The sequence below is a fragment of the Barbatula barbatula genome, assembly GCF_947034865.1.
Source record: "Barbatula barbatula genome assembly, chromosome: 23".
Taxonomy (NCBI): Eukaryota; Metazoa; Chordata; class Actinopteri; order Cypriniformes; family Nemacheilidae; genus Barbatula; species Barbatula barbatula.
The window spans coordinates 16,337,066-16,349,792 of NC_136786.1; the positions used below are offsets into that span (position 1 = coordinate 16,337,066).

Sequence of the window (12,727 nt, forward strand, 5' to 3'; positions counted from 1 at the left end):
TGTCGAATAAGAAATCAGGTATGGGCCAACTTACAAAATAAACAATAAAACTAGCATTCATAGTTTGACCAATAATGCATGTAAAATTTGTAATAATAAATCAGCAGCGCCGCTTAGTGGTCAAACATAATATAGTCGTGAAATAAACTATTTTAGCTTTATAAAGTATTATTGCACTAAAACAAGGTATTTTACCAAGAACTTAACATATTAAGCTTGCAATATTTGACAACTACGTCAGCATTATCAAAATGACAAGTTTATAGGTGAAGTATCTCAAAATAATAACCGAAGATGTCTCCTTGGTTATATTAGATAATATTATTGATGGGGGTGTTATAAATGAAATAAACATATCAAACCTTTTTAAACCTTTGCAGTGTTTTTACAGTTGGCCTGACAAACTCATGTCCCATGTTATGTGACGACTTGCAAACTGTTACATGTGAGCCTTACGGAACATTTCAAAATAAAAGTCGATATATCTTCAACATTTCATGAAATCCTTTACATTGTTTAACCTTGTTCATGTTGCTCGGAACAAAACATAATTTATGCTGTTCTCTTTTCTCTAATCGCGATTACTATATTTAGCTGTAAATATAACTTTTTAATCCTTTTGTTTTGTTGGTTCTTAAGGCAAAATGTGAAATGCTTTAAATCTGATGCTTTAAGTATCGTTTGATAAAAGCGTTTGCTACATTCATATGAACGAATAATAATAATAATATGAAAGAATAAAAATGAACAACACATTTCATTAATGTGAAAATAATAATCATCTTTGCACAAATAAAAATACACAGAATACACAAAATAGAACATATTACGATTTCAGATCGTTCATTGAAAATTAGCTTGTTTTTTGTCATATTCGACTGAAATGCTTACCATTTGTTTTCACTCGATTTGTTATATGTGGCTGAACTTTAACTAACACAAATACAAAGAGGAAAATCCCTTCTCATAAAATAAACACGACGGGCGCGTGCAAGCGTCTATACGTATTAAGCGTCTTATAGGACTTTTAATGTAAAATTTGGTGTGGTTTCAAAACCACTGCTTTGTAGGGTCAGATGGGGTTTTACTATTTCATACATTTTGTAACTATGTCAACGGAGAAACGGGATCAGCGTTCTTCTCTTTAAATTAAACTTAATCATGCGATTAATTTTGATCGGGTCGCTTTCAGTGTCAATAGCAGCCGCTTATTACATTTACCTTCCTCTGCCCAGCACCATATCAGAACCATGGAAACTTATGTTTATGGATGCAATACTACGTGGTATAATGCAGTTGGTAAGAATTTGTTATTGTTTACATGTTATACACATACATTGTCATTTCAACAGTGTATTTATTGGCATTAAAGGGGCGGTTCGTTTTTAAAACCTTTTTTGTAAATACTTTTTATTTTACAATGTTTTTTTAATATGTTTAAATAACAGATTGTCGGACAGAGTACAGAATGAGAAAATAGTATACAGTAATAAAATATAGTGGTTCTCAAATTTTTTGTGTAGAGTGCTCTCTTCCCCCCCCCCCCAAATAAAGATTTATAGAATCTTAAATTTAAACATTTAATTTAACCAAAAACCTATTCTGTATATGATGAAACGTAAATTATTTTGGTTGTTGGTTTTGTTTTTCTAATGTTTGATTGCACAAAATGTATGATCAATTACTATATTTCATATAATGCCACAAAACACGTGGCCCCAGTTTGAGAGCCACTGCAGTAATATCCCATCACAGACGCACACAGATTATGGCTGGAATTCACTTCAAGACATTTTGATATATTAGGATAGAACCGATGCTTTCTAACTGTTCCCTTTTATTCTGGTAGAGTTTTTTAGCTCACAATCTCGGACTGAGTGGCCCCTTTGATCTCATGAGATATGCTGCATCATGGGATGTGATATGGGGGCCAAAATCAACCCTAAAGATCCGGGTCACAGACACTTCATTCTCTGGAGTCCAGGCACAAGTATTTCAGCCCACTTTAACAAGCCTGCAGCAGCATTTAAAAAGAGGAGTAGTTTATTTCCATGGAGGTGGATGGACGCTTGGCAGTGGAAGTAGGTGATACATTTTTTGTTTATTTGTTAAATTGTCTTTTGAGTGTGTTAGATGTATTAGACAAACAAGATGTTTTCTTCTTAAAGAGTCTTTGGATTCTACACAGTTCAGTGAAGTGTTCACTGTGAACGGTCTGTAAGCACCCTCCGGTGTTTGAACATGGGAACACTTTTTCACAATTGTGACTCTGTTTCAAATCACACTGGAGATTAACACATTGGGTACAGATTATGTGTAGATTATTCAGATTATGAATGTCAGATTTGTACACTGCAAAACAAAAATGAGCCTGTTTGTACTTGTTTTAGAATCACAAATGTGAAAATGTTGATCTTTTTTTATGAAAGTGAAAATAACTTCTATTGGTAAAATTTGTGCTCGCTCTCTCTTTTCTAACACCTGTGTGTTTAATCTATTTGTTTTTTTTATAGAGATGCAAACATATTTTCTTCAGTGCAGAACTATGGCTGAAGAGCTGGATGCCGTAGTTATATCTATTGAGTAAGTAACATTGTTTTGCATAATTTCTTATATTTATATATATTATATATATATCTTTTTTATAATTAGTACATTTTTCTCTTCAGGTACCGTCTGGCCCCCGAGGCACGTTTCCCAGATCAGTACAATGATGCTCTTGAGGCCTCCAAACGTATCCTGACAACGGAGGTGCTGGATCTGTACTCTATAGACCCAGAAAGAGTTGCCGTGTCAGGTGACAGCGCTGGGGCCAACCTAGCCGCTGCTGTTGCGCAAAGGGTATTCAGAATTCCCTGTAATGTCTTTACAGCCCAAAATCTAAGCTTATACACATATTTTCATCATCGACGGCAAGCAAAGCCAAAAGATTAACAAGGAGTGTGGAAAATGTTTAAGTGCTAACTACGTTTAAACCATTAACATTCATGTTTAAATGTAAACATAACATCTACATACATTAAAATATATGTATCTTAATAATAAAACCAAGCAACAACATATTAAATCATATATAAATATTGTAACCCCAGTGTAGAGATGCTCACTAAATGGCTTAAATACACCTTTATTTATGTTTTTGCAGATGGCATTGGACATCGGCTTTCCTATTAAGTTCAAAGTTCAGGCTCTTCTCTACCCCGTTCTCCAGGCTCTGGACTTTAACACGCCCTCCTACCAGCAGAATGGCAACATTCCTATTCTCCACCGTCCACTCATGGCTCGCTTTTGGCTGGAGTACCTCAACGGAGATCCTACACTTGTTCCTTCTTTACTGGCAAACAACCACACCGCTCTGAATCAGGGCCAGGAGATAGCAGCAGCCAAAGCTAAGATCAACTGGACCCAGCTTCTTCCGGTGGCATTTCAGAAGAACTTTAAGCCTGTGGTTCCGCTTCAGGGTGACCCAAAGCTGGTGAAGATGCTGCCAGGTCTGCTGGATGTCAGAGCTTCTCCTTTATTAGCTGAGCTGGACGTGTTGAAGGCTGTGCCTCCTGCTTACATCTTGACCTGTGAACACGATGTTCTGAGAGACGAGGGACTGATGTACGGCAGGCGACTGGAGGAGGCTGGAGTCGCCATCACCATCGATCACTATGAAGATGGTTTCCATGGATGCACAAGCTTTGCTTTCGGACCCTTCCGATTCTCTGTGGGATTGCGGAGTTTTGGGAACTACATCCAATGGCTAGTTAAAAACCTCTAGCGGTTCTTTTCGGCACATATAATGTGACACAGATTCAATAGATTTCTATTTTTATGTTACATTTATTTTGATTTTAAACCGTTTAGACCGAAGCATTTCATGCAACGCTTTAATGCAAAAAACTGATGTGAAAAACTGAATAAGAAAAAAGCACAATGATTCTCAACGCCACTGAAATAATACATATGTACCTCTGAATTAAAATAGTTAACAATATACTACTGTTTTAGTATAAGTGGGATACTACTAATTTGTATTATATGGGTAATGCCATAAAATGCAGGGTGATCCAGATTATGCAAAAGATGCTTATCTGTGCTGACAGAATTTTATCCAGATAAGGTGGACGGGGCTTTACCAATTTAAAAGAGTATTTTATTGAACCATTGGACATGTCTATGAGTGCAAAATTCATAATCATTTAATGAAATTATATTTTATATGTCCATACTTGGTAAACAATACCTTTTGACAACGTATATAAGTACACTGATATGACGTCCTAGTGACAAACACCAAGTTTAAACGTCTTTAAACTAAAAGAGCTTTTAGAACGATAAATCATTACGTTTTATGGTATCGTTTTCTAATGTCTTAAACTGTCTGTAAGCAGATGAGAAAACAAGATGCTTCTTGTGTCATTCAATCAGGATTTGCATCGATAACCCATATGTTCATATTTCCATTGATTTTAATCAGGCTTATGATATATTCTATCCCCTAACCATACCTATACCCCTAAACCTAATAATCACACTAACCTTGTGGCATTTTTTAATTTTCAATAAATATCATTCTGTGTGATTTATAAACTGTTTTCGCTCACAGGGACCTGAAATACGTCCCCGCAAGTCAAAGTCTACTGGTATTTCTATAATGTCCCCACTCAGTGATGGATACCAGTGCAACCACACACACTGACCGCCCTAGTTTTCTCCAGCTGCATCTAGGCGTGACGTCTGCACAGATGTGCATTACAATGGCTCAAAGAGGACCAGTGGTTTTATATCAAAATGTGAAATATATGTTTAATACATGCCTTTATTTAAGCGAAAAATCATTGTTTAAAGATTATTGGAAGTATTGCTGATTTATTTGTCTCCTAAATGATTGTGTTTGGCTGATTTTCACTCTAATCTACACAACTTTCTGCGCCTGTTCTTTAACCACTCTCCTTATAAGTCTGTTTGTAAAAACTTTCTTAGCACTTTTATGATAAATTGTGAATTGTGAAGTTGTAAATGGCTTTGAATAAAGCATATGTTAAATGACTGAATGTAAGTGTACATTTAATAAAATTCATACAATTCAATACAAGAATGTCTCTGAAACAATATATGTTAAGATCAGTTTTTGGTTTACCATACAAATGTGCACGTTTTATCCTCAAACACATGTTTTCTGTCTGCATGCTGCACATTCTCACATGTGTCTTAGATTTGTACTTAACAAACGAAAAAAATGGTTATGTGGTGTTTTATTATACAGGGAAGTGTATGATGATATATGATTATAAAAGGCAACAAATATTTTTGAAAGAATATCAGTCAAATCAGGAGTTGCACAGAAGAAGAAAAATAAAGCTGAAATATTTGTTTGTAATTTATTAAAATAAAGTGTGTGATAATTAAACCTGTTACAATCGTTTTAGTAAGAGATGCACAATGTTTATGTTTTGTTATCGTGACGTACATTAAACGTGACGCTATGTAAACAAGTCATTCGACCCGATAAGTACATTTCAAAATAAAAGCCCACTGCTAGACTACAGTTACGGCTGCGCTGAGATGGACAGAATGATCGTTAAATCTTCCCCTAAATACGCGCCTGTTACATCAAAACATTGAAATGAAAGTGTACTTATGACGGCTATGTAGATGCACGTACAGGCCACCCGTATCTAAATATACAGACAACAAACACAATAAAACAACTTGACGCATCTAATAAAAATTCCGTATACGACCAAAAATTAATTAAAAAGACCATTGACGTCTCACAAGAGGACCTTTAATATATAATTTGCTGAAGCGACATTAATTATCTGCTCCATGTGTAGGCAACCGAAGCGCAGGTGTCACACGCCCATTTTGTTAAAGCTCACATTTCTTTTATCGGTTTACCCTTTTGAGCATTAAAAATGCGACCGATTGTGTTCGGGACGACTTTACTGTCCATAGCAGTCGCTTATTACGTTTATATCCCTCTGCCCAACAATGTATCGGAGCCATGGACGCTCCTGTTTACGGATGCAGTAATACGTAGCATAATGGACGTGGTAAGAGTTATTATTGGTTTGCATTGGTATTCATATGAACATTAACTATTGTTTTTCTATTGTAAAATAATTTCTTATAAAGTCTTCCTTGGAGTAGTTGCAAGCACACTTCTGCTGAATAAAAATAAATAATAATGCAGTAGACAACATCACAGAAATTCTAATGCATTTGATAAGGCAGTGCATTGGTTTTAATAGAATCTTTAAAGGTCTCTGTGGGTCTCTACTGGTAATGTTTTACTACCTCTGTTGGTGGATCTTATCTGTAAGCAGTAAATCCTACCCGGAAGGAGGCCTAAAACACACTACATGGGTTTAATGGTAAACAGCTGATGGTTTTGTAAAGGAAACTATTAGGATTTCTATTGGATTTTCCAGCACAGCATGGACACGTGTGTGTTCAAGGTTAAAAAACTGAACTTCATAAAGGTTTTCATTTACAGGCAATGTGGACACGTTCTATTTTCCCACAGGGATTTGCAGACGTACAGATATATTTTTCTTTGATCCCTCTAACTTAGAGTTTTATAGCTCACGATCTCGGACTGAGTCATCCCTTCGCTTTTGTCAAATACTTCATGTCGTGGAATGAGATAGAGAGTGCGCAGTCCAGCCCTGGCGTCCGTGTCACAGACACTTCCTTCGCTGGAGTCCAGGCGCGAGTGTTTGAGTCCACTTTAGCAGGCCACTTAAAAAGGGGTGTGGTTTATTTTCATGGAGGTGGATGGACACTGGGTAGTGCAAGTAGGTGATGCATGTAAATACAACCTTTATAATGTACAGAATGTCAGAAGACCTGTAGTGTAATCTGTTACATCTCTCATTCTGCTTCAAGAGATGCAGTCGTACGACTTGCAGTGTAGACAGATGGCTGAAGAATTGGATGCAGTCGTTTTATCTGTCGAGTAAGAAATGCTCAACAATATCCTGGATGTGGTCTATTATATAATTTTATAGCCACATCTTCACTGGTCATAATATAGTTAATAACCCATTTTTACTCATATTGTTTATTTTATCTGCATGTTCAGGTACCGTCTGGCCCCAGAGGCACGTTTCCCAGATCAGTACAATGATGCTCTTGAGGCCTCCAAACGTATCCTGACAGCGGAGGTGCTGGATCTGTACTCTATAGACCCAGAAAGAGTTGCCGTGTCAGGTGACAGCGCTGGGGGGAACCTAGCCGCTGCTGTCACCCAACAGGTATTGAGTTTAAGTCAGAAATCCCTGCAGTTGTCTACATTGCCAAATGAATGCTAATACACAAATTAGTTCATTATTGAGGTTAACAGAGCTATAGAATGAAAGAAGAAATATTTTTTCTTTTATATGTACATTGAAATTGCCCTAAAGTGAGGTTACCTTGTCTGGCTTTGTTTTTTTAATGTTAGTAATGTTGCATTAAAGATTTTAAAAGTGATGGATGGATGGATAGATATACTGTATGTATAAATATATATAAATAATATATATATCAAATATATATCAAATAATGACATAAATGGTCCGTTTCCTTATAGATGGCCTTAAATGCCAGTGCACCCATTAAGTTCAAAGTTCAGGCCCTCCTCTACCCCGTTCTACAGTCCCTGGACTTCAACACGCCCTCCCACCAGCAAAATCGCAATATGCCCATCCTGAACGCTCCCCTCATGGCCCGCCTTTTGCTGGAGTACTTTAATGGGTCTCAGGCACTTGTTTCTTCTTTGCTGGCTAACAGACACTTAGCTCTGAATCAGAGCCAGGAGATGGCAGCAGCCAAAGCTAAGATCAACTGGATCCAGCTTCTTCCGGCGGCCGTTCAGAAGAACTTTAAGTCTGTGGTTCCGCTTCAGGGTGACCCAAAGATGGTCGAGATTCTAAAGTTTATGCTGGATGTGAGAGCTTCTCCTTTACTAGCTGAACATGAGGTGTTGAAAGCTGTGCCACCCACCTTTATCATGACCTTTGAGCTTGACATGCTGAGAGACGATGGACTGATGTACGGCAGGCGACTGGAGGAGGCTGGAGTCGCCGTCACCATCGATCACTATGAAGATGGTTTTCACGGATGCACAAGTTTTGCGTTCTCGCCCACTCCGTTCGCAGTTGCATTGCGAAGTTTTGGAAACTACATCCGATGGTTGAAGGAGAACCTATAGGTTTATTGACATATACTATATAGGGACTAAACATGTCTCATATTAAATTAGCATTTTAAACATCGCCAAATTGTTTTTGTATGAAACTAAATAGGCCTGATGCTGCAGATAAGGTTTTTGCAACATTTGCTGTTGCAGTAAGAATGAATAATGGGATAATACCAGTTGGTTTGAGACCTGCTGCTTAGTTAGACGCACAAGTAAATGCAGGTAATTTGTGATAAAAGTTTATTTAATACCTTAGTTAAGTTAGAATTTTTACATATTACCTTAATGTGATATCTAGATGATTTATGCAATGCTAAACTGATCTATTCAATTTCATAAAAGGGTATTTTCGACCTCGAAACTAGTTTATTATACATTTTTAATGGATTTAAAGAGTGTCATAAATTTGCTTGAATTACATATTTGTTTTATTAATGTGGCATAGTAAAAAATTCTCAGTCCGTTCTGTTTTCCAACGAAAACAATATCTCGCACTTCCATAAATACTCTTCATGCGAGCCATAAAATCCTCTCTCTAAAGCACATCAACATGTTTACTTACAGCTCGTATGTGTTAAAATACAACACTTTTGGGGGAAATTTTCCCAACTTAAGCAGAACTTAACTGGCAGTTTCTTCGCTGTTGGCAGTCAGCAGTTTTGACAAAAGGGAATTTCCTAAAAACGAAGCAGTATGGTCCTTAAATGAAACATGAGCTGCAAGGGAGCTGGGGAGGGAAGCTATCCATCACGGTTTGCGCATGGGAAACGCCGGGGGTGCAGATAAGCGCAGTGGAATGCTTTTTCTACTCACCTGTGGGAACTTGCGTTGTTAGTGGCTTTGGCATTTTCCACTAATTGAGATTGTGGGGACCATAATCGATTTCTGCGTTTAACAAACTATTCCGTTATTCTCAGGGCAAAGAAAAGTATTTAGAGTTTTACTAATAAATGAAAAAGAAATAATAATAAACAAACTAATCAATAATCATGTATTTTAGCAAAACATTTAGACCCTTCTTCTTGACAGCTGTTATTGTGTTGCAAGCGTTCTGCATGCCAGTTACCCAAAGAGATACGGCTCATCTTTCAAATATGTTGAGTATGAGAAACACTGATTTTGGGGGTTTTTTTGGGGGGGAGGGTTAGATTACGATCATCTTTTTTTAAAATTCCTTATATAAAATCTCACATTTGTTTTGAAATTGTGTGAAAGGTTTGTCTTGATTTGTGGTATTCCTTGGCTACACAATAAAATACTTGACAGAAATAAATATACTGTTGCAAAGTCTCTTGTTTCTCTGATTCTTCCCCTGAGAAAAAGACCCAAGCAATTTCACACGTGTCTTTTCTCGAGTTTCAGAAGAGGTCTCGATGATGTCACAACCCATGCACAGATTTGTAAAGAAAAACGTGTTTTTATACAAGAAGAGGTTCAATATGAATGCAAACATTTCTACTCAAACTTATTGTGGACTAATGAATTGTATTGCTGTATACACTGTAAAACAAGTTTTTAAGAACAATCCAATTGGCTTAACATGTCGTTTAAACTTGTTGATGTAACTTTAAAAACAATGAGCTAAAATAGCTTGAAGTGTTCAGTCAAAAATTTTAATTCTGTCATAATTTCCAACCTGTATGATTTTCTTTCTTCTACAAAACGCAACCGAACAACAGAGGTGCTCATTCACTTCTATTGTATGGACACAAAATCAAGTTAAACATAATTTGGTGCCAGTTAACAACTTCTTTCGAAGAGTCAAAGTGATGAAAGTTGAAATGAGTAAATAACTCCTATGAATCTATTTTGTATTTCAGGGAAGAAACATTTAGGTGAAACATCCAAATCGAAACTTAAATGAGACATAATGAGAATATTCACATTTTCTCCTGATGTGACCCATTCTCCGAAATCACTTAATACAAAACAGGACTAAACTAAACAAACAAAACATGTGTTTTCATTTTTTTAAACGCACATAAAGATTGATTGTTTATTCCGGATTTGTTAGATTCCTTTGGATGTTTTATGTAAGTGCCGACTTTTAGTCTTTTTAAGTTTGGTTCGTTTCACATACAACTGTGAAAGAAGGGTGGATTTCTAATTCGTATGGAGTTAAGACAGTTCGCCTGCAGGCCGGACTGAATGTATCGTGCTGACTGGAATAACCCGTTGTCTTTCATGCTGTGACATAGGAACACCTCTTCGAAACAGCAGAGATGTTTTTATCTCAACCTACTCATTAAGTGCGACTGATCGTGTCACATAATCAAACTTGATCTCAAACAGCTCGATGGCAAAGTGCAAGGTACTTCCTGTTCCCGGCAGCCACACAACCTGATACACTTTTTAAACTTTGCGCAAGTTGCCTTCAGGAAGAGATTTTCATGCCAGAGTCTCGATTCCTTCACAGGTTACTGTGGCACGCTGTAAGGCGAGGAGTCAATGATTAATCACAGAAAGCTCTCAGGTCATTTCAACAGAAAACAATACGGCCGATGTGAATGCAGCAGTTCACATACCTAGTGCAAGAAGGAATGTTATCTTTTAACATTGTTGGTAGCTTCCTGAATTTAAGGGCTGTTGCTTGCACGAAGCCTTTTTGTTGCTCTGTGTTTTTGTATGGTCATTGTGAAGTATACCTGCAAGAGTTTGAGATACAAAGCAGCTAGACACTGACTCACACATGCATTAAAAGCCTGTGTTCACTTCTGTCAGTCATTTCATTATAACAAAGACAGTTACTGTTCTCTCGATAGGTTTCTGAAAGCTGAAGTTTTATGATGCTTGCTTTTGCACAAACATAAGTGAAAGGACTTACACACACCTAACCTTACCTTGTAGATAATAGGGCACGATATACTGTATTTTTAAGGCCATTTTACTTGTATATTATGTCGTATAGGATTAACAGAAATGTTTATCAAATTATTAGATAATGTCCTGGCAGAGAAGTAACAAAACTGGCATTACTTATTCTGCACTTGTAGTACAAACATGAAATGCACCCCAAATTGTTACGTTGTGACCTCATTTGAATCCCATAAGACACAATAACTTTTTATATTCATATCTCAATTATCTCTCACAGATATCAATGACATTAAATAGAGAACCAATGGAAACTCAGGTGTGTCAAGTCTGCAATCCAAAGTCAATATTACTGAAGTTTTCAATATAAACCTAAACATTTCTCATAAAATGTACCCAAATCCCGATTATTTTGATTTCTCTTCACTTATTTTATATTACCCTTAATGTATTTTAACAATTGTCTTGTTTGTTTCTAGTTTTTTACTCCTCATTTTTGTGGAGAAACATCTGAGACTAAGTTGATATTTGAATGAAAGTACTGAGCACACTATCAGATCTTCTGAGCAACGGAAGAGCAACATCTGAGCAATAAAATATTCCTGCAGCAAGTATCTAACCACCCTGGAAACTTTCACACAGCAAGTGCTAAAAATCAACCAGAATACCTGGCAAACACTCATAACAACCCTCAAACAACCTAAAAAGCAGTTTTCATCAACACCTTATGTCTGTACTATGACACATCGTTCAGATTCACAAGCCCATGCAGAGATATTTTGAAGCACGGCAACCATTTTTCTGACGACGTGTCTGATTTGGTGTTCGGAGTTTAGATCATCTATCACACCCCACCCACGAATGACCATTTGGCTTTTGCAGCTTCTCAAACTTAACAGAGAAAGACTGCCAAAATCTAAAAGCACCCGACACTCCTGTATCCCATAACATCTACATCTCCATAAATCAGAGGAGTCTTCTCCTCCTCTGAGGACTTTCTCAGAGATCTCTGACCTGAAAAACATGTCTGTTTGAAAGTTTAAATAGGAATAACACGCGTTGATTTAAGCACTGATGGGTATGAAGTGACGCGAGAGCAGGCATCCAGTCAGGCATCCCTCCCACATGCTCATCCCAGAGGGAAATTTGGGAATCTCCCTTTCCCTTACATAGAAGTGATGTCACAATACGCCCTTTTATCCTGACCTAAACGTCTCATTGCACTTTAATTGTATGGCTTAAGCATGACAGAATATGATGTTAGCCCCCCACTTTATAGCTCTCCCAAACTATTTTACTCCCCCAACTCTTTTTCATTTCCTCCCCCGCTGCTTTCCATTTTTGAACATTTGACACTGACAAGATTGCTTTTTTCGACGATAAAGTGGGGCCCCCAAATTTAAGGCCCATTTTCTGAGCCAAATTCCGTATTCCCCAAACTCAACGGAGCATTGAATCAAGACCCTGTAACTCTTTATGAAACCCCCCATGTTCTTTGCAACGGATATGAGCGCACAATTATCAGCGATCCGGCCAGGTTTTTGCAGCCCCTGCGGCTTGGTTTTAAAAATCCCTGAGGATGAAAAAGCAACTCAGAGATCTTATGGTTAGCTCTCGGTTTAGCTGCGCTCAGCCCTATCAGCCTTGGCGCTCACGCCACATAGTCATACAATGATATCAGATTATTTAACAGAAGTGAATGATTTGAAACAGCCGTCGTGTTTTTCGTCAAGTAGAATT

At 37.3% G+C, this 12,727-nt stretch overlaps 2 protein-coding genes across 3 annotated transcripts; both read left to right on the forward strand.

Annotated features, from left to right (window-relative positions):
* The first annotated feature begins 977 nt into the window (after positions 1-977).
* On the forward strand, positions 978-5,081 carry nceh1b.2 (neutral cholesterol ester hydrolase 1b, tandem duplicate 2). Its single transcript, XM_079447324.1, has 5 exons — positions 978-1,299; positions 1,850-2,081; positions 2,514-2,583; positions 2,670-2,841; positions 3,146-5,081. Exons 1-5 carry the CDS (start codon positions 1,162-1,164, stop codon positions 3,764-3,766), a joined length of 1,233 nt encoding a protein of 410 aa, XP_079303450.1. The 5' UTR covers positions 978-1,161; the 3' UTR covers positions 3,767-5,081.
* Positions 5,082-5,770: 689 nt separating this feature from the next.
* LOC306888800 (neutral cholesterol ester hydrolase 1-like) lies at positions 5,771-9,463 on the forward strand. Of its 2 annotated transcripts, none has more exons than XM_079447260.1 (5): positions 5,771-6,044; positions 6,566-6,788; positions 6,880-6,949; positions 7,076-7,247; positions 7,565-9,463. In XM_079447260.1, the coding sequence occupies exons 1-5, from the start codon at positions 5,907-5,909 to the stop codon at positions 8,183-8,185; spliced, it is 1,224 nt and encodes a 407-aa protein (XP_079303386.1). In that variant the 5' UTR covers positions 5,771-5,906; the 3' UTR covers positions 8,186-9,463. The 2 variants fall into 2 exon arrangements, with proteins under 2 accessions (XP_079303386.1, XP_079303387.1); XM_079447261.1 differs by having other exon boundaries at positions 5,809-6,044; positions 6,576-6,788.
* Positions 9,464-12,727: the final 3,264 nt, after the last annotated feature.